This window comes from Delphinapterus leucas, unplaced genomic scaffold, assembly GCF_059928025.1.
Source record: "Delphinapterus leucas isolate spDelLeu-1000000601 "Yukka" unplaced genomic scaffold, BTC_Dleu_Yukka2 spDelLeu_asBTCV2_sq25, whole genome shotgun sequence".
In the NCBI taxonomy this organism is placed as follows: domain Eukaryota; kingdom Metazoa; phylum Chordata; class Mammalia; order Artiodactyla; family Monodontidae; genus Delphinapterus; species Delphinapterus leucas.
Genome location: NW_028322234.1, coordinates 18,850,746 through 18,876,337, shown reverse-complemented (window position 1 = coordinate 18,876,337; position 25,592 = coordinate 18,850,746). Strand labels below are relative to the sequence as shown.

The 25,592-nt window shown below is 61.5% G+C and overlaps 3 protein-coding genes across 8 annotated transcripts in view; 2 read left to right on the top strand and 1 right to left on the bottom strand.

The window, feature by feature from the left end:
• Positions 1–25,592, bottom strand: part of MED16 (mediator complex subunit 16) — a 40,567-nt gene that overhangs the window by 11,292 nt on the left and 3,683 nt on the right. For 3 of the 6 annotated variants that reach the window (XM_030760668.2, XM_030760669.2, XM_030760670.2), the window contains 12 exons: positions 23,614–24,069; positions 22,862–22,967; positions 20,473–20,628; positions 19,483–19,694; positions 18,543–18,749; positions 17,349–17,559; positions 16,798–16,931; positions 16,427–16,619; positions 15,713–15,929; positions 14,518–14,601; positions 13,868–14,010; positions 11,243–12,754 (listed from right to left, as the gene is read on the bottom strand). In XM_030760668.2, the coding sequence (XP_030616528.1) occupies positions 13,884–14,010; positions 14,518–14,601; positions 15,713–15,929; positions 16,427–16,619; positions 16,798–16,931; positions 17,349–17,559; positions 18,543–18,749; positions 19,483–19,694; positions 20,473–20,628; positions 22,862–22,967; positions 23,614–24,069 (2,103 nt within the window). In that variant the 3' untranslated portion in view covers positions 11,243–12,754; positions 13,868–13,883. Of the gene's footprint in view, positions 1–11,242; positions 12,755–13,867; positions 14,011–14,517; positions 14,602–15,712; positions 15,930–16,340; positions 16,620–16,797; positions 16,932–17,348; positions 17,560–18,542; positions 18,750–19,482; positions 19,695–20,472; positions 20,629–22,861; positions 22,968–23,613; positions 24,070–25,592 lie in introns of those variants that run through there. The other 3 variants (XM_022565686.3, XM_089905829.1, XM_089905830.1) reach the window with 3 other exon arrangements.
• ELANE (elastase, neutrophil expressed) lies at positions 1,193–4,294 on the top strand. The gene is made up of 5 exons (XM_022565687.3): positions 1,193–1,514; positions 1,860–2,016; positions 2,215–2,356; positions 3,555–3,785; positions 3,954–4,294. The coding sequence occupies exons 1-5, from the start codon at positions 1,325–1,327 to the stop codon at positions 4,158–4,160; spliced, it is 927 nt and encodes a 308-aa protein (XP_022421395.3). The 5' UTR covers positions 1,193–1,324; the 3' UTR covers positions 4,161–4,294.
• Positions 6,506–8,975, top strand: CFD (complement factor D). The gene is made up of 5 exons (XM_022565691.3): positions 6,506–6,720; positions 7,385–7,541; positions 7,644–7,788; positions 7,885–8,142; positions 8,755–8,975. The coding sequence occupies exons 1-5, from the start codon at positions 6,663–6,665 to the stop codon at positions 8,914–8,916; spliced, it is 780 nt and encodes a 259-aa protein (XP_022421399.2). The 5' UTR covers positions 6,506–6,662; the 3' UTR covers positions 8,917–8,975.

The following is a 25,592-nucleotide window of genomic DNA, read 5'->3' as shown; positions in this document are numbered from 1 at the left end:
AGATGAGGAAACTGAGGCATGGAGGGGTTACATCCATAGCCTGAAGTCATAGTGGGCAAGTGGCCACTCCAGGATCTGAACCCAGAGTCCACAAGCTTAGCCACCATGACCTGTGAGGAAATAGCATACAGGTGGTGCTCCATATAGATGCAGCTTTTGTTTAAATCTGGTCTCCCTGCCTGAGTCACGGTCTCCTCCATTATTCCCACCCCCACTGGAAACAGGGTTATGTATACAGCAGGTGCTTACCAAGTGCTCTATGGTAACTTTAACTCAGCAGGGTGGGGACCCCACCGAGAGGGGAGAGATGGGGGTTTGCTTGCCTGTGGCCACACACCAAGGAGGAGCCCAGGGACAAACTGGACTCCAGCCCCAGCCCGCCTCTGGGTGTCCCTGAGGGCCCCCGCCCGCCTGTTCCTGCAGATGGATCCGTTGGTTCCCTCCCCTGAACCCTGCTCCGAGCCAGGAGAACGTTGCTTCTTGCGACAGCCTTGGCTACAGCCGTTGCAGCTGGAGCAGCCTGGGACGGGGTGGGGGTTGGGGGGGGAGTTGAACTGGGGCCACGGGGCTGGGAACCGGCCCTGGTGGACCCCATCTCCATTGTTCGGCTTGAGTTCTTCCAAGGTCCAGGCTGAAGTTCTCAAACTTGGTTGGAGATCCATGATCCAGCCTCCAGGCCTGGGCAGGAATTTTTTCCTCTGCCTCAGGCTGGAAGGGGGTTCAGAGAAGCTCAGAGGGGTGCAGGTAGGGTGGGGGTGGGAGGGATTCCTTCCCAGAACCTCTGAGGGCCCCCAGAGACTGATGAGGTCCCAGGTGGGAGTGAGTTCCCCGTTAGGAACAGCAACCAGTCCGGGCTCCAAGAAGGAGACCCAAGGCTGGGGAATAGGCAGCAAGTCTCCCTCCAGCTGTGCACTGTGGGCACCTGGGTTCAAAGCCCAGTCCTCCCACCATTTCACTGGGTAGGCAGCTCCCAAATGTCAGGACAGGGCTGCGTGCACATGGTTGCCGTTGCCCTGGGTAAACTGAGACACGTGGGCGTCCCAGCCAACTCCTTTGGGCCGGAGTGGTCAGATTTAGCAAAAATACAGTACTCCCAGCTAACTTTGAATGTCAGATAAACAAAGACTAACTTTGTACGTAAGTACATCCTGTGCTTATATTTGGGATATACTTACGCTAAAAAAAAAAAAAAGCTTATCTGACGTTCCAGTTTAATTGTGCATCCTGAGTTTGATCTGGGGACCCTCCTGGAGCCAGCCCTGCCCCTTGCACACATCCTCTCCCCCCTGTTCTCCCATCACCCCCTCGTCCCCCACGTCCCAGGATGGGCAGAGGAAGCGGGGGCACCAGGCCCCCCCACGGGCAACTGCAACGGCCTCGGGGCATGGGGGCTATAAGAGGGGCAGGTGGGCATAAAGGGCAGAGACGCCAGAGCTCCCGCCCAACCATGATCCAAAGCTGCAGACCCTCCAGCCCTGCCCTGGCCGCTGTCCTGTTGGCCGTGCTGCTGGGCGGTGAGCGGGGCCCGGGTCTGTCCCTGGGGTCCAGTCCTGCCTCTCCACCTGCTGGGGACCCTCTCGGCCCCCTCATCCTCATGGGGAGTGACAGCTGGGATAAGGAGAAGGCTGAGGTCCTGAGTGGTGAGGTCTGAACAGCGGGGTCTCTGGGGACTCCCAGCGGGTGAAGTCCAGATCTAGCTGCGCCCTGGCAGGGGGACCGTGCAGGCCCCCTCCCCTCTCTGGGCGACAAGCACGGCAAGAACCCGACCCGGTGGGGTCCTGGGAGGGGGGGGTGGGGTTTCCCGGGCGGGGGCGGGGCTCCTCCGCGCCGCTCACCGCCGCCACCGCCCTTGCCCCCAGGCCCCGCGCTGGCTTCGGAGATCGTGGGGGGCCGGCCGGCCAGGCCGCACGCGTGGCCCTTCATGGCGTCCCTGCAGAGGCGCGGACGCCACTTCTGCGGCGCCACCCTGATCGCGCGGAACTTCGTGCTGTCGGCCGCGCACTGTCTGGACGGCATGTGAGTGTCCCCGCGCGTCCCCATCTCGGGTTCCAGTGCGCCCGCCGCGCGAGGGTCGCGCGGGCCGTGCTGCGGGCCCGGGGTGGGGCCTTCCGGCAAAGGCGCGAGGGTCTGCAGGTCCTCCTGCGCTCGGGCGGGGTCTCTCCGCCGCTCCCGACCCCTCGGGCGCCCCAATCACCTCCTGTCCCCCCGCCCCAGGAACCCCCAGTCGGTGCGCGTGGTGCTGGGGGCACATAACCTGCGTCGGCAAGAGCAGACCCGGCAGACGTTCAGGGTCCAGCGGGTCTTTGAAAAAGGCTTCAACCCCTTGGGCCTGCAGAACGACATCGTGGTTCTCCAGGTGCGCGGCCGGGGACGGGGCAGGAAGAGCAGGTGCAAAGGCCCGCGGGAGGCTTGGGGAGGGCGGGGGAGGGGCAGGAGCCTGGGGGACAAGGCTGGCGGGCGCAGACCCGGTGTCGCCCCCATCTCTGTGTGCCTCAGTCTCCCCCTCTGTAAAACAGAGAAATACTCCCCACCCCCATCCCCCGCCGTGCAGGGCTGTCAGAGATTACATGAGGTGACTGCGAGAAAGGTATTTTTGTGCCCGCTGGCGGAGGGAAGGGGCAGTCTCCCTCTTTGCCAAATGGGGCAAAATTCCCCACATTCGGGCCAGTGGGAGACCGGAGGGAGAAACCTGCCTTTCCCCTCTGCTTGCCCAGCTATGATTATTCTCAGGCAATGTTCTAGAACAAGGGTTTTATGGTCGTTGCTGTGGCCCATCGTTTGCTTTATTACTTTTTTTTTTTTTAAAGAAGATGTTGGGGGGCTTCCCTGGTGGCGCAGTGGTTGAGAGTCCGCCTGCCGATGCAGGGGACACGGGTTCGTGCCCCGGTCCGGGAGGATCCCGCGTGCCGCGGAGCGGCTGGGCCCGTGAGCCATGGCCGGAGCCTGTGCTCCACAACGGGAGAGGCCACAGCAGTGAGAGGCCCGCGTACCGCAAAAAAAAAAAAAGATGATGTTGGGGGTAGGAGTTTATTAATTTATTTATTTTTGCTGTGTTGGGTCTTCGTTTCTGTGCGAGGGCTTTCTCTAGTTGTGGCAAGCGGGGGCCACTCTTCATCGCGGTGCGCGGGTCTCTCACTATCGCGGCCTCTCTTGTTGCGGAGCACAGGCTCCAGACGCGCAGGCTCAGTAGTTGTGGCTCACGGGCCTAGTTGCTCCGCGGCATGTGCGATCCTCCCAGACCAGGGCTCGAACCCGTGTCCCCTGCATTAGCAGGCAGATTCTCAACCACTGTGCCACCAGGGAAGCCCTATTACCTACTGTTTATTGCACTCAAGACAGATCCAGGGATGCCCTGAGCCACGGTGACTGCTCCCACTTTACAGACGGGGAAACTGAGGCTTGAAGTGGGAGGCAACCTGCAGGGTGGGTGTCCTGCTCTGAAACATCCCAGGACCATGGTGGAGCCTCGGTTGGGGAAACCAGGGCCCAGAGAGGTGAGGGTCGTCACTCCCCACCCTCTGTGACATGCCACTGCTCCATCCCACCTGCTGCAGCTCAGTGGGATGGCCACCATCAACACCAATGTGCAGGTGGCCCAGCTGCCCACCCAGGACCAAGGCGTGGGAGAAGGGGTGCAGTGTGTGGCCATGGGCTGGGGCCAGCTGGACACGAACCGGCCACCGCCCCCAGTCCTGCAGCAGCTCAACGTGACCGTGGTGACAGCCCTCTGCCGCCCCTCCAACGTGTGCACCCTGGTGCCAGGCCAGCATGCCGGCATCTGCTTTGTACGTACCCCATGTCCCCCCGAGCCAGCACCGTGCTCCCATCCAGGCTGCAGCAACTAGGACTACAGCCAGACCCGTGGAAGGAATCCCCGACCCTGAAGGGGGTGGGTGGGGGTGTGACGGTGGGGGACTGGAAGCCCAGACTCCCGAACTTGTCTGGCTCCACAGGGGGACTCCGGCGGGCCCCTGGTCTGCAACAGGCTGGTCCATGGGATCGATTCCTTCATCCGAGGGGGCTGCGGCTCTGGGACCTTCCCAGACGCCTTTGCCTCCGTCGCCAAGTTTGCAGACTGGATCAACTCCATCATCCGCCGCCACGGTGACGATGACGGCCCCTCCCTCCACCCTAGGGACGCTGCGGGCAGGACCTGCTAGAAGGGGCTTCTCCTGTCACCCCACCTGACCTGCCCCTGGCTGGGCCCTTCCCATGCAGCATCATGTGGCACCTAGCACAATAAAAACATTCTGTTTTGTAGAATGTGTCTGGGGGCTTGCTGGTTGTGCCACCGAGAGTCGAAAGTCCTCAGGAGAATGTCTTGGGCATGTCACGAGTACGCTGCCACCAGGTGGCAGCTAATTCAGGGCATTGGGGTAAGAAGTCCCTTCCCCACCCTCTACAAAAGGATACTGATTGCCATTTCTGGTTTTTCCTCCTATCAAGCATAATTAAACTAATGTTGCAGGTGGCGATAATGAAAAGCACTGTAGCAAGTGTCCATGAGTGCTTACAAGGCATAGAAATCATTGTGAGTCTTTGCAAGTATTCACTCAACTGGTCCTCTCCACCCTCGAGGCAGGTCCTATGAGTTGCCCCACTTTACAGATGAGGAAGTGGAGGTGCAGAGAGCTGTGAAGCCACGCTCAGGAGCCTGGGTTTGAGTCCCAGCTCTGTGACTTTGGGCAACTTGCTTGCTGTCTCTGAGCCTCAGTTTCCCTGTGGGGAAGAGTGAGGCACACTATCTGGGAAGGACCCAGCCAGGGGTTGGGGTCCCAGGCCAGCCTTGGCCTCACTGGGTGGGGAGACAATCCCTCCCCCACCTCCCCAGCCTTCTGCCTTGGCAGGGGTCGGGGGGCAAAGCCACGCAGATGTTTCACAAGGAAACACCCAGCCCCGAAGGAGTCATAGCCCTGGGGGAGACGGCCAGCCTGTACCCCTCTTCTGCCTCTGAGCCTGAGAAGGAACCTCCTGGGGCCACAGGTGGGGGCCGCGACACATGTGGCCTCTGCCATCACTCGGCTCACAGTCTGATGGTGTGGGAAACAATCACCCAAGTAAATGAGAGAAGTTAACATCAGGTGACACCCCGGACCCCACACCAGGGGGCCAGGAAAAATCTCTCCCTCTCTGTCCCCTCGTGCCAAATCCTCAAATACCCGATCCCTGCAGCACCCCACCCCGGGGGGTCCCACCTCAAGGTTGTTAACGTTTGCTGTTCCCTCTGCCTGCCAGCTCTTCCCGCAGGTTGTCACCGGGGCACACCTCTCCCCAGGTGCCAGCGGCTCAGAAAGGTGACCCACTGCCCTGCAATCACTTTTTCCACTTAATAAATACTACACCCTGGCGGTCTTTCCATGTCAACAAAGCATCCGAGGACAAGCAGGGTTATTTATTGAACCATCTTGTCTTGCTGGGTCATTTCCAAATTTTGTTGCAATTTCCAACACTCTGACTTACATACTCTGGACTCCACATGCAAATGGGCTTTCGTTTCAGAGTTTCTGATTTGGGTAAGAAAACACGTTGGGATCTAACAAGTCACATTTGCTACGTTGTTCTCTATTTTTCTTTTCACCACGAAAAGAAGTAGAGGGGAAAAGATTGCGCACTGTTCCCACTGGGAACAGCTTGAGGTCCTCCCCACCCTTCTGGTCACACGCAGCATCTCCCACTAGTAGGTTCACGAGATGTTGACCCACCATCCCCAACTTATAGAGGGCCATGTGACCCAGGTTCTGCTCCTCAGAACCTGCCATCCCCTGCCCACAGTGACGGTGTAGGGGCACGAGATCCAAGCTCGGCCAGTCAGAGGCAGGCTTGAGATTCCGGCTACAGTGATGGGGAATTTACGGAGGGGCTGACTGAGCTCCTGGGCTGAGTCTGGGGTCACAACAGGGGAGCCTGGTGAGGAGAAAAGCCATCAAGGAGGAAAGGAGGAACCAAAGGCAGAAACCTGACCTTGTTCAAGTAACTGGATCAAGCTACACCTGAAGGTAGACCCATGAACTTTCCACGTAATTTCCTTGTAGAAGGCTCCACCCAGTTTGCCTCGGTTTTTCTGTCACTTGTATCCAATGGTCTTTCCAGCTGCCCCATACACACCACCTTTCCAATATTCTACTTGTTGAGGTATCAAGCTCCAGAGCCACAGCAACAGGGACAAGGGTGTTGGATGACCTCTCCCCCACCCCCACCCGACCTCCTCTCCAAGTTGCAGGAGGAAGAGAAAGAAGAGAGAAGCAGAAAATGCGGAAGTGGGTTGTTTACAAACTGTGGTTTCCAGCTGCTGTTGTGAAACTTTGGGGCTGCAAAGGCACTCTGCGGAGACGGGGCCGTGGGGCTGGGTGTAGGTCCATCCCTCTGCTCTGCCTGCTGCCCATCCTGAGGGGCTGCTCCCCACAGGAGCCCCTGTGCCTGGCCCAGCCCTGGGCCAGGCTCACAGAGGCGGGACGCATGCCCAGCAGCCTGTCTATACTCTTGGTACAAAGTCCGTGGGAGACAACCACACCCCTGGGGAGGGTGGACAGGTGGCTTCCCCATGCCAACTGGGCCGCTGCCCACCCGGCTGATAGGGCCTGTGCGAGAGCCCGCCCCCTTCCACCCTCATAAAAGCACCCCTAGGGCCTGGCCTGGGTCAGTGTCAAGGCCACTGCAGCATCATGGCGGACCGCTCCCTGCACCTGGCGGCTCTAATCCTCCTCGGGGCGGCTGTGTGTGGTGAGTGGACCTGGGCCTGCGGTGACCGCTGGGGGCCACCAGCCTGCAGGGCGGTCAGCCAGGGGGCCTGCTCCGTCAAACAGGACTGTCCTCCAGCCCCCCTAAGTGGGCAGGGAGGGGGCAGGTTTCACATGAACAGAAGCCTCTGAAAACCAAGGAATTCTCAAAATTTTGGTGGTTTATTTTTTTGCGGGGGAGGAGGCCGGGCTGTGCAGCTTGTGGGATCTTAGATCACCCACCAGGGATTGAGCCCGTGCCCTCGGCAGTGAAAGCAACGAGTCCTAACCACTGGACCACTGGGGGTAATTCTCAAAACTCTGAACCTAGCTTTCCACACACTGGAAAACCGGCAGCTCGAGGGGTAATGGCTGGCAGGGGTGATGGGTTTGGACAGTCCGGCTTTCCTTATGTTTAAATTGCAGCCTCAGGCCCAATGTGTAGGTATGGAATTTGCCCCAGACTCGGTCACTCCCTATCATCTGTCTTCTCGGGCATTCCTCCCTGGGGCCCCCCGGAGTTTGCAACTCTGTCCGGGAGGATTGTAAGGATGGAATTCCAGGTCTGAGGGGTGCTGGAGCCGCCTCGGGGTAGAGAGAGAATCCTAGCGGCGGGGGGGGGGCTGCAGTCACCCCCTAAGTCCTCACGCTGACCTGCCTACCTCCAGCGGCTCAGCCCCGCGGCAGGATCCTGGGCGGCAAAGAGGCCATGTCCCACTCGCGGCCCTACATGGCATCCGTGCAAGTGAACGGCAAGCACGTGTGCGGAGGCTTCCTGGTGGCCGACCAGTGGGTGATGAGCGCAGCGCACTGCCTGGAGGATGTGTGAGTGGCCCGGGGCAAAGAGCGGGACGGGGTGGGGTGGGGGGGGGTGGGGTGAGGTGGGGCGGGAACGTGACTCTGATGGTGGGTCCACCCCACTCCCAGGGCCGACGGGAAGGTGCAGGTGCTCCTGGGCGCGCACTCCCTGTCACAGCCGGAGCCCTCCAAGCGCCTGTACGACGTGCTACGCGCAGTGCCCCACCCAGACAGCCGGCCGGACACCATCGACCACGACCTCCTCCTGCTGCAGGTCTGCTGAGTCTAGCCCCAGTCCCCCCTGTTGCCCCGGGGCCCTCGCCCCCGCCCCCGCCCCGACCCTAACATCCCCTTCCGCCCCAACCCCCAGCTCTCTGAGAAGGCCGTGCTGGGCCCCTACGTGCAGCCCCTGCCCTGGCAGCGCGAGGACCGCGACGTGGCGGCCGGCACGCTCTGCGACGTGGCCGGCTGGGGCGTGGTCAACCACGCTGGCCGGCGGCCAGACCGCCTGCACCACCTACTCCTGCCGGTGCTCGACCGCGCCACCTGCAACCTGCGCAAGTACCATGACGGCACCATCACCGAGAGCATGATGTGCGCGGAGAGCAGACACCGGGACAGCTGCAAGGTGCAAGGGCGGGGCTGGGCCAGTAGAGGGGTGGGGGCCAAGGCCTCGGGAGGGCGAGGCGGGGGGGGGGCGGCGGCCTGCTGGGGGCGGAGCCAACAGAAGGGGCGGGGCGCACGGGAATACGGGAGGCGAGGCTGATGGAAAGGGCGGGTCGCGCGCGGGGGAGCTCGCAGAGTGCCCCCCCAGGAGAGTGGGCGTGGCCTGAGGCAGGTGTGGGGGCTGAGATGGGAGGGTCAATGACACAGACTGGGTGGGCGTGGCTGGCCAGAGGTCTAGGCAGGGTTGGGAGGAGAGGTGGGATCTGGAAGAGGGTGCGGACGAGTTGGGGCCCGAGCTTGGAGAGGGCCAGGAGTGGGGCAGGGTCGGAGGAGGGGGCTGCTCCACTTCCGTGGGACGGAGTGCGGAGTGGAGCCTGGAGAGGGGCGGAGCCGAAAGCCGGCGGAGGTGGGGCCTTGGTGGGCGGGGCCTGAGATTGACGAGCGAGGGAACTGTTGGGACCAGCGGGCTGAGGGGAATTGCAGCAGGCGCCGGTGGAGCCGGACCGGACGCCGAAGGGCGGGCCGGACGCCTGCGGCGGCCCTGTACCGGACCTCATGACATCGCTCCCTGCAGGGTGACTCTGGAGGCCCGCTGGTGTGCGGCGGCGTGGCCGAGGGCGTGGTCACCTCGGGCTCACGTGTTTGTGGCAACCACAAGAAGCCCGGCATCTACACGCGCGTGGCGAGCTACGTGGCCTGGATCGACGGAGTGATGGCTGAGGGCTCAGCTGCCTGAGGAGGACCTGAGGGGCGGCGGTCACGGGGGCCCGAGCAATAAAGTCATCCACTCCTGCACCCGGTCCGCCTTTACAGATTGCACGCTGCGTGAGGGAGCGGATGGAGGCGAGACAAACTGAGGGGGGCGGCAGCGTCCCGGTAATGCGGTGCCAGGAGGTGACCCAAAGGCTGAGAGACGGCGTGCCTGGCGTAGGGATCTTCGGGGACAAAAGTCCGGAGACCCCCACGCCCTTCAGGCCGGGCTGGAGCTGCCAGGAGTCGCTTCACGTCTTGGCCACGCGGTGGCGCCCTTACTCTCCCCTGGAAATTGGAGAGACGCCCGGAGACCCAGGGAGGGGCACGAGTGGGGGTGGATGTCCCCTTGGTCCTTGCTTCCCGAGCAGAAAGTGAGGGCCTGCTATGTGCAAGACCCTGCTCTGGGCTGAGATCTAGGTACACAGAGAAGTTGTGTTCTTAGGACCCGTGTCCCAAATGGGAAAACAGGCTCAGAGAGGCCGTGCGACTCTCCTGACATCACACAGAAGGTCCTCAGCAAAGCCTGGAAATGAGCGCAGAGCCACAGGGCCTGCGTTCATAGGCCAGCCCCAGGTGCTGCGCGGTTCACTGAGCAAAGCTGACTGGTGTCCCAGAGCGGCTCCACTGATTGGAGGCCCAGGGGACTCACTGTCCTCCTGGCTCTGTTTACCCTTTTGGGAGGTGACAAGGCAGAACCCAGGTCCTGAGGCCCTGTGCCCTCTCTCCCACTTGGACGAGGGGCCACTGAAGCCCAGCACCTACTAGGCCCCAGGTGTTAAGCCTGGTCCACAAAGGGGGTCTCTGACCTCTCTTTGGTCGAGGAGACTGAGGGTCTGAGAGGTGGTCGTGTGCCCCACCAGGCATTGGAATTGGAACCTATGGCCAGTTTTTGTTTTTCCGCTATGGAGCGTTCATTCATATGGAAGCACTTGTTGAGTGCTCACTGTGTAGACACAGCTGAGACCCAGCCCTGCTCATAGGAACCGGGTCAAATATTCCATTGCACAGGATGGAACTCATGAGTCATCCTGAAGACGGGCCTGGGGCTCTCAGCGTACTCACTGTTCATCTGAAATTCAGATTTAACTGTCGTCCTGCATTTTACCTGGCGCCACTAGTGGGGGCTACAGACCAGACTAGGCTGTCCGTTTTGGTGAGCCTCGGGCCCTGAGGTCAGAGCAGGACCAGATGGAGTGGGTGGGGCAGGCAGAGGGGGAGGGATCTGGGGGTCTCCAGGCAGGAGACATAGGCTCCATGCTTTCTACCCCATGGGGGGGTTTCTGCAGTCACATGAAAACTCAGAAGTCCCTGTGACACAGCCGTCTGAGAGCCCTGTGACCCTGCAGGGCCTCTTCTAGCAATTTCCCCACAGATGCTGGTGGGAGGGGGAGGGGACAACCCTGAGCCACAGGGGAGGGGGAGCGTGCAGGGAGGGTGGCCCACGTGGCCGTGCCCCCCCCACTGCAGACGGGAGCCCACTTGCCGTGGGGAGTCAAGGGCAGCTTCCCGCTTCTATTGCCGGAGGATGGTGGCCTCGGCCTCCTCACCTGCAGCTGGGGCCCGTGGACCTGGCTCTGAGGAGGCTGAGGCACAGTGAACACGCAGCCCGACAGACTGACTTGCCTCTCCCTGTCACAGTAACACCTGCCCTTGTTGACCCCGGGGGGGGGCCCGTGTGGACACATGGTGGGGGCAGGATGGGGGGCAAGGGCACATCCCCACCCACAAATTCCCTCTCAACCTGGAGGAACGTTCCAGCAGGGCTCTCAGCAGGGGGCCCCCCCATGGCCCCCAGGTGAGCCTGACGCTTCTGGACAGCTGGGCCGCTTATGCCTACTGGGCTTGTCATGGCAGTTCACGGAGCGTTCCGCTTATCCACTGCTGTGTAACAAACTGCCCCAAACTCGGCGACGCTGAGCCATCCCCGTTCGCCATTCGCTGCACTCAGCTTGTGTGGGTCGGGGTCACAAGGATGTGGGGGGGAGGGGCGCGTGTCCCTGTCCCACCACCTAGATGACCAGAGGCCTGGAGGCTCCAGGATGATGGCCCAGGAGCCAGGCCGGTTCCCACCAGCCTCAGGGTCACCCGGGGTCACTTCCCCTGCACAGGACAGGTGGGAACACGTGTGAGCCCCAGACCCAAGGGGAGGAGATGCGGACCCGCCCTCCAGGGAGCGTCCGAAGATGGTGGCCGGGGTGTAAATACCCACAACTTAACCTTAACTAATGAAACATGAGTGCAAGAAACAGGTTCATTTTTCTAAGACAAATAACTGGTTTAAAGACTTCAAATGACTTGAGAAACACAAGTTGCTTTAAAAAAACATGGTCAAATGGGGTAAAAAGGCTGAGAAAAAATATGTAGGACTGTGGACCACATGCCCCTCGACCAGGGAGGCCGCCCTGGGTCCCCTTTCCCCAAGGGGACAGAAGGCGGTGGCAGCAGCACGGGAGGTGAGTCCGAGGCAGGGTGTCTCCACCCCTCCCGGCATGGCCAGCAGCTCCGGGTCCCCACAAGTCCCCGCAGAAGCACCTCTCAGACGGCAGGACCTAGACGCCAAGTGCTGCTGCCGCAGGTGGGCGGGCCGGCAGGGAAGCGGCCCCTGGCCCAGGTAATGGGGCCCCTGGAGCGCTGCCGGCCCCAGAAAGCCCAACAGACACCACTGCCGCGTGTCGACCTCTGCGGGGCGCCCGGCCGGCCTGCCCTCCCTTGCTCCTCCAGAGGAAAACAAGAGAAGCAATCACCACTTAACAGGCAGGCCAGAAGGAAAACAAGAGAGGCAATCACCACTTAACAGGCAGGCGCTGTGCACGGGCCGCAGGGAGCCAGGTATAATGGGTGGAAGCAGCTGCAGGCGAAGCAGGACCCCTGGGGGCCGCGGAGCTCAGGAAACCCGGGGGGAGGGGAGGGATGCAGAGGGAAAGCAGAGACAGAGACACTCATGTGCGCAGGAACCCAGGCGGCGGGGAGCAGCCCCCACCCACGTCCAGCCCACCGCTCCCCCCCTCCCCCCCGCGCAGGGACCCCTGTGCCTGGCAGACACTAGGTGCTCAATAAATGCTGACAGAGCAGGAGAGCAGCGCACACGGGCGGAACCACATGCCTGTGGAGGGGGAGGGAGGCTCCAGGGGCGAGGGGGCTGCCTGGTGGCACCCAGGACACCGACAAGACACCGGCCACCCAGTGGGGATGTTTACTGGGCCTGCCCAGGTCAGAGACAGTGGTCGCGAGGGCTCAGCAGTGACAGGTACAGGTGAGGAACCCGAAGCAGACACCCGGGCTGGTGTCACCGACAGTGGCCACTGGACACCCGGCAGGTTCGTGTGGGATGTTCTGAAGGACAGAGGCCTGAGCTGTCCTGGACCCTCTGAGCTGGGACCTGGGAAATCCAGGGCGGTCACTGAGCTCTGGGGTCCCAGGGGTCGGGACACAGCCGTGGCTCTACCCGGGCCAGTGAGATCCTCAGGGCAGGGCCAGGTCTCAGTCACCACCTGTTATGGTGGCCATGCGGCCAGGCCCTCCACCAGGATCCGCCAGTAGGCTCCGAGGAAGAAAGAGCAGGGCCCGCTGGGCCGAGGGTGCCAACTTGAGGCTTCAGGCCATGTCCTCGCCTGCCCTGCCGGTTACAGAGGTGCTGGCACAGCTGATAAGGGCCAAAAAGCATAGTTCAAGGGTGGCATTGTCTCACGCACCCAGTGAAGGTCTGGAGTGCGTGGCTGCTCTGTGACCAGCAAGGGGACAGCGTGCCTTTCCTTTCAACCCATTGGGAATCCACTGACATTCCGCACAGCAAAGGAAACCATAAACAAAACGAAAACAACCTACGGAATAGGAGAAAATATTTGCAAACGATGCGACCAACAAGGGCTTAATTTCCAAAATACACAGCTCATACAACTCAGTATTAAAAAACCAAACAACCTGATCAAAGAAATGGGCAGATCTAAATAGACATTTTTCCAGAGAAGACATACACATGGCCAACAGGCACATGAAAAGATGCACGACATCGCTAATTATTAGAGAAGAGCAAATCAAAACTACAACAAGGTATCACCTCACACCAGTCAAAATGGCCATCATTTAAAAGTCTACAAATGACAAATGCTGGAGAGGGTGTGGAGAAAAGGGAAGCCTCCTGCACTGCTGGTGGGAATGTAAGTTGGTGCAGCCGCTGTGGAGAACAGTATGGAAGTTCCTCAAAAAATTAAAAGCAGAACTACCATATGATCCATTCCTGGGCAAATGTCCAGACAAAACCATAATTCAAAAAGACACATGCACCCCAATGTTCACAGCAGCACTATTCACAATAACCAAGACATGGAAACAATCTAAATGTCCATCGACAGATGAATGGATAAAGAAAATGTAGTATATGTGTATATATATATATATATATATACACACACACATACACACAACAGAATATTACTCAGTCATAAAAAGAATGAAATAGTGACATCTGCAGCAACATAGATGGATCCAGAGATTATCATACCAAGTGAAGTCAAAGACAAATATCATACAGTATCATTTACACGTGAAATGTAAAATATGACACAAATGAACTTATTTACGAAACAGAAACAGACTCAGACACAGAACACAAACTCATGGGTACCAAAGGAGAGAGGGATATATTAGGAGTGTGGGATTAGAGGATACACATATAAAATAAATGACAAGGTCCTATGGTATAGCACAAAGAACTATATTCAATATCCTGTCATAAACCATAATGGAAAAGAGTAGGAAAAAGAACGTGTGTGTATATATATATACGTATATATATAAATTTATATACTGTGTTATATACCAGAAACTAACAACCTTGTAAATCAACTACAATGAAATTTTTAGAAAAATTATCCAACTAATAATTAAAGACCGTATTCACCAGACAAGAAAAAAAAAGAAAAGAATCCACTTACAGGGGCCTGGGCGCAGTCAGGGGTAGCTGAGGGGCATCCGCCACCAGAGCCCCCCACACAGGCAGTTCTTGATCCAGCGCTGCTCCCACTGTTTGACGGCCGTGGTCTTGTTGGGTGACTTGAGCATGGTGACACAGCCGCACCTGCAGGTGGAGTCAGGAGGGTGGGGCGCTAGGCAAGGTTGGGTGGTGGCCACAGGGCCTTTGCACACGCTGTTCCACGCCACGAATGCTGTTCCCTGCAGCCCCCACTCCCCCCACACTGATCTAATTCCTCCACATCCTTCCATCCCAGTTCAGATACCACCCCCTCACCTCCCTCAGTGGACAGAGGAGGGGTTGTGGGTCCAAGTCCTGGCTCAGCCCGTCCCTAGTGGTGTGACCCTGGGGTCGTCTGGCAGCACTCGGGGCCACGTTTGCAAAGCGCAGCACTGCTGCAGTCACTCCTTCATGTCTGCACTTGTCAGGTCACTGGGAGCCCCTCAAGGGCAGGCTCGGGTCAGCCGCTCACCGCTGGGCCACCCCGGCCCTTTATGAAGACCACGGGGGCACCCGCTCAGCAGCCCCACAAGGGAGGCACTCCGGGACCCCCGTTCCCAGGTGGGAAACCACCGGTGGCAGAGCGGGCCCGGCATCTGCTGCAGTGCTCACCTGGTGCAGGCCTTGCAGGCCTCCGTGGGGTAGGCGCCCAGGTGCAGCCTCCGCAGGTGGTCCATCTTGGGCTGGCCCGGTGCCCTGACGGAGAAGGGCATGGGAGGGGCTAGGGGGTGTACACGCACGCGCACGCACGCATGCACGCACACGCACACGCACGCATGCACGCACGCACACGCCAGCACAGGTCCATCTCCTAAAGGCAAAGCGTGCGTGACGCACACTCGCCGGGGAACAGGGAGAGTCTGCAAGCAGGGCTTCTATACGCCCTCCGCCCACAGACCACTAGCCCGGGGTCGGGGTGGCGGCCCAGAACCGCCACGAAGTCTGACAGCCTGGCGCCCAGAGCCTCTCAGAGAGGACCTGGGGCTGGGGCGGGTCGGCCTGTTACGCTCGTATCACACGTTTGAAAACTTCTGAGAGTGTGAAACCCCTTGTGCGACCAGCCACCTCTCCTTGTAAAGTTTTTTCTGAAACCCAAGCACAAACCACAGCGTGTGATTCATCAGGCTGTTCCTCCCACAGCGAGACACGCAAGAAAATACAGAAGGTGTTGAAGGCAGGTCCAGAGCGCTTCCCGGGGAGGCGGGGACGCGAACCTCCACTTGGGGATTCATCGCTCGAGCACCATTCCAGGCAGGCGGCCCGTGGGGTGCTGGGTTTGGGTCCTGGCCAGCTGCCTCCTAACTGCATCTCTGAGGTTCAGTTTCCTCGTCTGTTAAATGGGGACAAACCCCCACCCCAAGGCACTGCCGGGCAGTCGTGAGCTCACTCAGCAGGGGTGGGCCGTCCAGACCCCACACATTCCAAAGAATGGCTCCTGAAGTCACCTCTAAGCCCTGGGAGGTCTGCCTGAGAGGGTTCTGATTCCCTGGGGCCTTGGGCCCCACCAGGCAGTCCAGGCTGCAGTGCGATTTACCGTGGGGGACTGGGGCGTCAGCTTGAACTCTGAACCAAGGTCAGTCACGTGGGGCCCTCCAGGCAGGCGGTGACAGACCAGAGAGAGGATGATGTCACCCAGACAAGCGAGGGCACAGATCAGCACAGGCCGAGGCGACTGGATGGAGGGAAGTGACCAGGAGGGGAGAGAGGGTGGAGGTGGGGGAGTCTCTGAAGCAGCACTAAGGTCAGGCTGGAAGGAAGCAGCGGGCACGGCACGTGCCGAGGCCCCGAGGCAGAGATGGGCACGCACCTGATGAGGCCGTCCAGCTGCAAGCTGGTGGCACTGCCGGGCAGAGCGGGAGGCTTGCCGAAGTGCAGACGCAGGGGCTGCTTGGGCTGCAGGCGGCTGACGAGGCCATCGCTGACGGGCAGCCAGTCCAGGCTGGGGATGAGAAGCTGGCTGGGCAGCAGGCAGCACTCGTCAACGAGCGCCTCATCCGGCTCGCTCGTGGGGCCCTCATCGCGGCCTGCGGGGAGGGGACCACGGGGATATCTTGCTCAGCAGCCTTGCCCGGAGGGCTGCCCACCCAGGAGGCATCATGGCCTCCTCAGAGCTCACAGAGCACCAGGCACAGGCCCCAGCCCTGCCCCGACTTCCTGAGTGGCCCTGGGAAGCTCCTTCCCCTTCTCGGGCCTCAGTCCTCTCCTCTGTAAAATGGGGACCCACTTATTCATTTAAAAAATATGCAGCGAACACTGGGTGCCCTTCCTGGCATCACGGATGTGACGATAGAGCCTGGCCACAGAAACACACGACCTGGTGACACAAGACAAACAGGTGCCTGAGAGTGGCTGATGTTTAATGAGCACACACACTGTGCCTGGACCCGTGTCGGGCGCCGGGGGAACAGTGGGGGCCACGGCAGAGCCAGTCTGACCTGCGGGAGCTTATATTCTGGTGGGGGGACTCAGCCAGGGCTTGTATCTTGGCGGCGGAACGAGAGTAGAGAGCTGGGCGCCTTACAGCAGATCCAGAGCTTGGTGAGCAGGCGGAAGAGCAGGGACATGCTGTCCTGGGTGTCAGAGGTGGCCGTGTACACAGGCAGGCAGCTGGGCTTCAGCAGGCCCCAGATGCGGATGACGACCATCAGCTCCCGCAGCGCGCCCAGCGACGCGCCGTCCCGCAGGAAGCTGTGGCCTGGCCGCAGCGGGGAGCCCTACGGGCAGAAGGGCCCAGGTTGCTTACTTCAGCGTGCGCCGCATCCTAGGACCTCAGCAGGCCCCGAGGGGAGGGGTCTTCTGGGAGGGGCGGGGTCAGGGAGGTGGGGCTTCAGGGGACGAGGCCAGGGGCGGGGCTCCTGGGGGTGGGGCTCCCAAGCAGGAGTGCAGGCGCACCTGGTTGGGCAGACTAGCCAGCAGGTAGAGCACGAAGTCGCCCACCCACTGCAGGAGCTGCTGCAGCGCCTGAAGCGTGTTCATGTCCAGGACGAACTCCTCCGTCTTGAGGTTGATCATGACCTTGTCAATGTCTGGGAGAGGACAGGCAGTCAGGGGTGGCCAGAAACTCACATGTGCACCCATCAGCACGCACGGTGAGCTGGGCCCGCCCCCACAGGCCGACACCAACGTCGTGAACAAGCAAATGAGGGACGGGCCTGCCTGAGCCTGGGACCCTGGAGGGCAGGGTTGGAGGGAGGGTCTCTGGGTGTCCACCGCTGGCCTTCAGATCGCTCTGCCCACCCCTCGGACCCCCTGTGCCGGGCACCCTGCAGCTCCCGCCGGCCTCCAGGCCTCCACACAGGCAGTGCCCCTGGGGACGCCATCCCCAGGCTGGGTCATCTTTGTTCCCATTAACGCCCACCGCGTGTCCCCGACACCCCAAACGTGCGCGACGGCCAAGGGGTCCTCAGCAGCCAGGGCGGCCCGCAGGACGGGGCAGGACCCACCGACATCCGTGATCTTGGCGCAGACCTCCGTCAGCCGGTCGCCGGGACTCTTGTCGGGCGTGTTGAGCACGTGCGGGCGCAGCAGCGACTTGAGCGTGGAGCTGGCGGCGATGAGGAAGAGCTTGGCGTGGTACTCGCACACGCGGGTCACTGCGCAGGGCGACAGCTTGCAGAGCGAGGCCTTCATGGCCAGGATCCGGGTAGAGAGGACCTGGGGGGGCGGAGGATGTGAATGGGCGGGGCACGCGCCTGAGGGGCCGGGGAGAGCGAGGCGCTGGGCCAGCCGGGCAAGCCGCTAACCCTCTCTGGGCCTTGCCCTCCTCATGGCGGAACCAGGTAGGAGGACCTTCCTCACAGGATGGCAGGGTCTCAACCTGTGGGCGCGTGTGCCCCAGGGGCCCAAGGGACACACCTGGGACACCTCACGACTGGGGACGCTCCTGGCATGAAGTGGGTGGGGCCACAGATTCTGCTCTACCCCCCACAGTTCCTGAAACCTGTTGTCTCCCAGGATGAGTGGAGGACTTAAAACAGAAAGATGCTTGCCTACGGAGAATCCCCTGGTGGTCCGGTGGTTAGGACTCTGCGCTCTCACTGCAGAGGACCCAGGTTCAATCCCTGGCGGGGGAACTAAGATCCCCCAAGGCATGAGGGGTGCGGCCAAAAAAAAAAAAAAAGTGCTTGCACACAGCTCTGCCCGATGACAAGAGATCTGATCACTACTGGCGTCCCTGGCTCTGAACCCAGCTCCGTCCTGCGCTGTTCCCCGGATCGGGCCTAGCACTCGCACATCTCAGCAGGTTGCTAATGGGAATGGGATCTCTCCTTCCTGTTTTCTCCTCGACGGCTGGCACAGAGGGCAACTTCAGATGCTTAGCAGCGCTGACCTCTACAGCTGCCCCACTGAACTCGGGGTGGTGGTGGTGGTGGTGGTGGTGGTGGTGGTGGGGGTCTGGGTTTTACAGGCGCGCCACCATGGCGTCTGAACGATCACTTCTCTCTGGCTCACCCGTCTGTAAAACTCCCATTTAGTGCTCTTATCGCAGAAGCAAAGGCCTCCAAAGCCACCCAGAGGCAGGTGGCGTCAGGCCCACAGCCACGCACTGCTGGGCTGAGGTGGCAGCGAGAGGTGGGCCGTCCGGCCTGCGGGTCACCCTGGCGGAGGGACGGGGCAGCAGCCAAGGGGGGCGGCACCTGCTGCAGCTCGGCCTTCTGGCGCGTGTACTCCTCATGCAGCTTCTCCACCAGGCTCTGCACCATGCTGGGCTGCACGTGCAGCAGGATGTCCCACCAGTCGTAGCCGGTCACCATGCAGTACTCCAGCAGGAAGAGTAGGTGCCGCAGGGCCAGCCCCGCGTCCAGCGAGTGGCCCATGGAGGGCGAGATGCGCAACATGCTCAGCTGTGGAGGAGGGCGGGGCGTGAGGGGGCGGGGCCCGAGGGGCAGCTGGGGGCAGGGAGGGCACGGCCAGCGCGGGGCCCAGGCCTGCCCCCTGTCCTGTCACACGGGAGGGCTGCAGAGCTACAGCCCAGCCACATGGAGTTTCCATAAAGCCCCAGGTTTCCATAGCTGTGGCGATTCCCACATAGGGCCTGAAGGGCCTCCTAGCCAGCAGGGCGCCTGTCGGGTGACGGGGCCTGCAGGTCCACCTGGGGGCCGTGTAGTCCCTGGGAACACAGACCTCGTGCTCTCGAGAAGCCCAACCCACCACCCGGAGACACCGAGGATGGGGCCGGAGCAGAAGTTACAGGGTGCCCGACAGCAACTCGCAGGAGCCCACTGCGGGGGGCGGGGGGCACGCGCACGTGGGTGTGAGTGTGCAAACATGTGCACGTGTGTGAACGTGCCAGTAGGACAAACGTGAGGTGGGAGCGTACAAGGGTGTGAATGAGCGTGCAAACACATAGGCAGGTATAAGCGAAAGCGTGAGTGTGTGAGAGTGGCTGTGAGGCTGCCCGCCCTCCTGCCAGGCCACGGACAGGTTCCCCTGGGAACCAGGAGGCCAACTCGCAGAGCACCTGCTGCGCACTGGGGGCCTAGGACTCCTTGATGTCAGGAGCAGCACCCTAAGGGCCCCCACTTCCTAAGTGCGGCCCCCCGCCACAGACAGCAGTCCCCCGGGGACAGCACTGACCCTGCCGTGGTTGTCGATGCCCACGAGGGCCAGGGAAGTCCAGGAGAGCTGCATGGCCTTGAAGTGGACGGCAGGGCCCGTGGTCCGAGGGCGCTTGATAGCCGGCTCGTCCACGGAGCGGGGGGCTGCGGAGCTATAGAAGATGGCCATGGTCTGCAGCGAGAGCCGGTGCACGATGTGGACGCTGCCGTCATGGAAGGCCAGGGCCAGCCCTGGAGGCACGTGTAGGGTCAGGCGGCCGAACCCAGCTCTGGACAATGGGAAGGGGCAGCCACCACGCCCAGCAGAGGCTGTGCTAAGGAGCGGCGTGAGCCCTGAGCCACTGGGTCGCACCCCCCCCAGTGGGGTCCAGTCCTGGCTAACCGGCCCCCGAATCGGTGGAGCAGACTGCACCCTGTCTGGGCACCTCTGCCCCGCTCCCCTGCGGCCTGCACTAAGTTTGGCCGACGTGAGGCAACAGGTGACTTCCACGGGGACAAGTGGGAGGGGCAGGCGGAGAGGACAGCAGATGGAAAGGGCCTGGGCCTGATGTACACAAAGGGCCTCGGGGCGGAACGGAGGCCAGTAAGCTCAGGGGCTTGTAGAACCCAAAGCCCGTAATCTACAGCAGGGGGCTGGGGGGCTGCCCTGGGCCGGCACCAACACGGCCAGCCTGATTCACCCAGGGTCACAGACGCCAGGGCCCAAACCCAGAATCGCCACGTGAGCTACTACAGCGGGGGTGGGGGTGGGCATGGGAAGGAAGCTTATCTGGAAAGTTTTCCCAAAGTTCCCAGCCTCTCCCTTGTGGACTGCTAACAGCCCTCTACGTAGTAAAGAGCACAGCTTGACGGTGGCCTCACAGCCCTTTGAGCCCATCAGATCCTGAAAGCAGTACCCTCGTCCCCAGCGGGACTGACGTGAGGCCGGGGGCTAGGCTCCCAGGACCCTGTGACGGAAGCCCAAGCTCAGGGCCCACCCCATTCCCCCGGGGGCTCTGAGACACCATACCGAGGCCGGGGTAGAACTGGGTGTCGCTGGCCACCTTCAGGTCGGTGTTGGTGAGCGAGATGGGGAGCTTGGGCAGCGCCACGGCGGACACGCGGTCCAGGTCGTTGGTGGCTGACAGGATCCGCCATTTGAGAATCGTGGGCTGTTTGTCACCAACTAAAAGGGAGTGGGGGGGACAGAGAGCAACAAAATGAAGACAAGACAGGGGGGTGGTGAGGGGGTGAACTGAGAGATTGAGATTGACATATATACACTAATATATATTAAATAGATAATGAGAACCTGCTGTATAAAAAAATAAATACAGGGCTTCCCTGGTGGCGCAGTGGTTGAGAGTCCGCCTGCCAACGCAGGGGACACAGGTTCGTGCCCTGGTCCGGGAGGATCCCACATGCCGCGGAGTGGCTGGGCCCGTGAGCCATGGCCGCTGAGCCATGGCCACTGAGCCTGTGCGTCCAGAGCCAGAGCCTGTGCTCCGCAACGGGAGAGGCCACAGCAGTGAGAGGCCACAGCGGTGAGAGGCCCGCGTACCGCAAAAATAAATAAATAAATACCAAAAAAAAAAATGAAGACGAGACAAACACGACAAGGGTGCACCTGACCCAGCACCCTGCACCTCCTGGAGACCCAGCGAGCTCACGTGACTGGGGTCGGGGGAGAGGTGGTGGACCCCAAAGGATCCGGTCCTGGGCCTTCACGGGAACAGGAGGAGGCACCCGCCTGGGCCGCGAGGCTGTCAGCTGGCGGGGGCGGCTCCACCTTGTCCCCTCAAAGGAGCCAACGTGCTGAGAAGGGGAACCCACCCCCGACCCTGCCACCACACAAACCCCAAAACTCCCCAGTGACTCGGCCGGCTTGCACGGGGTTCTGTCTCTGTGGTCTGAGAGGTCCTGGGTGGAACCCCAGCTCTCCCCATGAGCCGGACCGACAGGTGGCCAAGACGGGCCCCTCCCTGCGCCCACACCCCCGGTGTGATGACGAAGCCCCCCAGCAAGGGGTGGGGTGGTTCCCGTCAATCTGGGTTTGGCCCCTGGCGCTGCGGGCATGATGTGAGCAGAGGCTCAGTGGCGCCCGTGCACCTGGACTCCAAGGTGACACTGAGGTGAGCCCGGGCGCCCAGCCAGCGGCCAGCACCCCAGCTGCCCTGGGGTGATGGCAGACACAGGGAAACCAGGACGGAGCAGCGGAGGCGGCCTGGCCCACCACCCTCCGGGGTGCGGTTCTGAGCCAGAGTTTGGGGCTGGTGTGTGACACGGCAAAGCTGGCTGTGACAGCACACCTCTACCCATCTGCCCTGAGAGCTCTTCCCTGGACGGCCCAGCGCAAAGGGGCTCTTGGCAGACGCCATCCCACAGGGAGACCGAGGCCCAGCGAGGTACGATGCTGAGCACAGCCGCAACGGTGGCAGCTACGGCGATGCCCAGGGAGGGAGGGCGAGCAGGCCCGGCACCCGCACCCACACCCAGCCGGGTGGCCCCGGCCATTCCTAGCTTACAGAGCGGAGCGGCCGCTGTCAGAGGCTGAGCTGCTTACCCAAGTCCACCTGGACCCACGTGTCCACCCAAGTCAGGCCAACCCCTGGAGCATGGGCTGGACGGTGGCTGGCAGAGCGGGGGCCTGAGAGGGAGGATGGGCTGGCGGGGGACGCTTAGGGCAAAGGCAGGGCGGTAGGAGAAGAGGCAGAGCCAAGAGCCCGCAGGCCACGCGAAGCCAGGACGAGGGGCGGGGTGGGGGGAGGAGGTGCGGGTGAGCTCGGCACTCGGACACCTGCATCAGGACAAGGCTCGACCCGCTGACGGGGGTGACGGCCCTCTCACGTGAGATGTGGGCCCGCTTGTGACAAGGTCCCAGGGTGTGCGTGGGGGCCATGACCCGCCTGACGGCCACGCCCACAGCTACTAGGACAGAGGAGGGACGAGGGAAGGGCTGGGACCCCTTGTGGCCCTGCCGCCCCGCGGCATCACTCAGGAAAGGCAGCATGGCCTTCTTCACATTTAGTTCCTCCGAGGCCACATCGAGCAGCTTAGGCAACCACCTTGCGGGCAGGCAGAGACTCAAGGGGCCTCTTGACATGGCCCCCCGGCCACTCCAGGGCCAATAGCGCTGCCATCAGCGGGAACACGCCCCGTGTGGCCGCAGGTTCACCCCCGGCTTCCAGGGAAGTAGCTTTTCCGGCTTCCCAGCCACACAGGTGTCAGGAGGGGGGCCAGTCCCGGCGGGGGACTCGGGGCTCCGCGTGGGTGTCGGGACAGAGAGGGAGAGAAGGGGATGGTGGGCACGTTCTTGGCAAACTCAGGTCACCCCCGTGCCTCACTCTACCCGAGGGCTCCCAGAGGACCCCAGGTTCCCAGGAGGCTGCGTGTCCCTGGCCGGCTGGAGCGGGACTCACCGGCGGGCGAGAGCTGCTGGAAGATGTTGTTCACGGGGAGCCCCTCCTTGCGCAGAGACCAGCACTCCACCACGCTGCTGGCCTGGCTGGACGCACACAGCAGCACCTGGGGGGCGGGAGGCTCGGTGAGGGGCCTGGACCAGCCCCTCGGCCTCTCCGGGCCTCCGGCTGCTCCACGGGGCTCACATCAGCACCCGCCTCACAGCCGCTGCGGATTCCGACCCAGGTACACCCAGCCGGCACCGCATCTGCCCCCCATGACCCCGCCTCCCCTGGGGAAGGCAGTCGCTCAAGGCACCCCCGGCGGGAAACGAGGGGGCCGGGGAAACGTACTGGGACTTCATGAAGCTGGGTGCTGATCAGTGCAAGGTTATGAGGGGGCCCCGGTGCAGCTGGCTGAACCTCGCCCCCAGAAATGTCCCGGTCATGGTCCCAGGACCTGTGGATATGTCACCTCACGGGGCAGAGGGGACTTCGCAGGTGGGATTAAGTTAAGGCCCCTGAGACGGGGATGACCCTGGATTCACGGGGGGCCCAGCGTCATCCCAGCGTCCTTATAAGAGGAAGGCGGGAGGGTCAGAGGCAGAGAGAGACAGGAGATGCTGCGCTGCTGGCTGTGAGGATGCAGGAGGGGCCGCGAGCCAGGGATGCGGCGCCTCTAGAAGCTGGAAAAGGCGGGAACCGATGCTCCCCTGGAGGCTCCAGAAGGACCAGCCCTGCCCACGCCTGGATTTAGCCCCGAGCGGTCCTACCACAGGGTGGCCGGGCGGGCACACCTGCTCTGACATATCTCGGGCCAGGAACTTGAGGTGAGTGATGGCGGGGAGCCGGTCCCGGCGGTTGAGGTCAGTGGTGCAGCGCATGAACAGCGAGGGCAGGATCTCGGTGTCGATGCGGCATTTCTCGTTGACGACGCTCACGCACACCTTGTAGAACTGCACTGGGGATGCACTGCTGCCGTCTGCCGTGGCCACCACGATGTTGCCGCCACCCGTGAAGGCGATGTCGGCCAGGGCCACGCGGCCACGCAGCCGGCACAGGCTCTCCGTTGAGGTCAGCACTTGCCCGCTGGGCTTGAGCAGGGACACGGTGACCAGGCCGCTGACTGTCACCGCAATCCAGCCCTCCATGGGCTTGCCCCCAAACAGCGTGAGCGACGGCGAGAACTTGACTCGGGAGAACTTCTCGCCAAAGCTGGAGGCGCCCGACTGTGGGGGAGGGGGAGGGGTCAGCTCGGGGCAGCCCCGGCCCCGGGCATGCACTTGGCCTTCAGGGGTCTGCCTCTGTGACCCCAGGACGCCCTTCTGGGAGTCACACCCTTGGGAACATGGAGGAACCATGTGGCAGAAGGCACGAGAGCACGAACTTGAGTTCAGATCCTGCCTCAGCCACTCAAGCACTGTGTGACACGGGCCTCTGACCCTCAGTATCCCCATCTGTACGTCCGAGAACTGTGGTGAGGATGACACGGCTAAACAGGCGCAGGACAGGACTCACCGTGTTTTCCTCACAGGGTCAGACACTCGGTATTTTCAGTTTTGTGAGCCCAGTGGTCTGCTGCGACCACTCAGCTCTTCCTCTGCGTCCGCAGCAAAGAGAAGCAGCCGCCAGTGAGACTGCTTACAAAGTGGGCGAGCCAGCAGGCTGCAGTTTACAGACCCTGGAGGTAAGGCATTCCGGCTGTGCCGCCAAGTACAGCTGCCACTGCCATGTCACCTTTCCAAAGCCAGGTCTAAGTTACAATTAACGTGCAGCAAGATTCACCTCTTCCCGGCTTTCGGTTCAAGTTGATAACCACCCCATGGTGGAAACCGCTCCGATCCTGGGCAGGAACGTTTCTACTCCCCTCGGAAGGGCCCTCGGGCCCCCAGCCAACCCCCGCCCCGGCCCTGGTTTCTGTCCCCGGCTGGGCCTTTCCCAGCGTTCCACCCGGGCGGACCCGGGGGCAGCCTGCACGCCGGGTTCCTTTCAATCCGGGCAACATGTCTGTCACTGAAACAGCACGAGCTGGAGACTAAGCAGGGCTCTCTGGGCAGTGGGAGAGTATGTGCCCTCTCTGTCTGGGGAGCAGACCCACAGGGTCAGGCGTCCAGGGAGGGCAGGGCTGACCACGGCCCCAACAGAGTCTTCCAGACGTGGAGGTGCCGGCACTGTTGGAAAGAAAGAAGCAAAAGCCCGCGGATGACCCCTGAGGAGAGACGCTGGCAGTGTGAAAAAGAAACGTCGCACAGAGAACAAGGTCCAGAAGGTTAGGCAGCAAGCCCTGCAGTTAGAATTCCTACCAAGGGGAGAGGGCACAGACGCCTGACCTCAACATCACGGGCGAGAGCCGCGTGCATGCCCGAGCGTTTTAAATGAGCACATCCGTCTCTTATAATTTAGAGACAAAGGTATCTGGTGGTAAGGAGAACAGTAGCTCTGATGCTCGCAACAGTGTGGACAAACCTTGAGAACACGACGCTGATGAGAGAAGCCAGACACAGAAGGACACACGGTGTGTGATTCCATTGATGGGAAACGTCCAGAACAGGCAAGTCCACAGGGACAGACAGTGGGTTCATGGTTGCCAGGGGCTGAGGTGGGGAAGGGGAGTGAGGCTAATGGGGACAGACTTCCTTTGAGTTGAAAAGAATGGTCTGCGGCTTCCCTGGTGGCGCAGTAGTTAAGAATCCGCCTGCCAATGCAGGGGACAGGGGTTTGAGCCCTGGTCCGGGAAGATCCCACATGCCGC

What these genes read in the sequence shown, in the direction of transcription:
- ELANE (XM_022565687.3), top strand. Translation starts at nt 1,325, where the DNA reads ATGGGCAGAGGAAGCGGGGGCACCAGGCCCCCCCACGGGCAACTGCAA. An exon ending in GTTGGCCGTGCTGCTGGGCG is followed by an intron (nt 1,515 to 1,859) that starts GTGAGCGGGGCC and finishes CCTTGCCCCCAG; the next exon opens with GCCCCGCGCTGGCTTCGGAG. An exon ending in ACGACATCGTGGTTCTCCAG is followed by an intron (nt 2,357 to 3,554) that starts GTGCGCGGCCGG and finishes CACCTGCTGCAG; the next exon opens with CTCAGTGGGATGGCCACCAT.
- CFD (XM_022565691.3), top strand. Translation starts at nt 6,663, where the DNA reads ATGGCGGACCGCTCCCTGCACCTGGCGGCTCTAATCCTCCTCGGGGCG. An exon ending in CCTCGGGGCGGCTGTGTGTG is followed by an intron (nt 6,721 to 7,384) that starts GTGAGTGGACCT and finishes GCCTACCTCCAG; the next exon opens with CGGCTCAGCCCCGCGGCAGG. An exon ending in ACGACCTCCTCCTGCTGCAG is followed by an intron (nt 7,789 to 7,884) that starts GTCTGCTGAGTC and finishes CCCAACCCCCAG; the next exon opens with CTCTCTGAGAAGGCCGTGCT.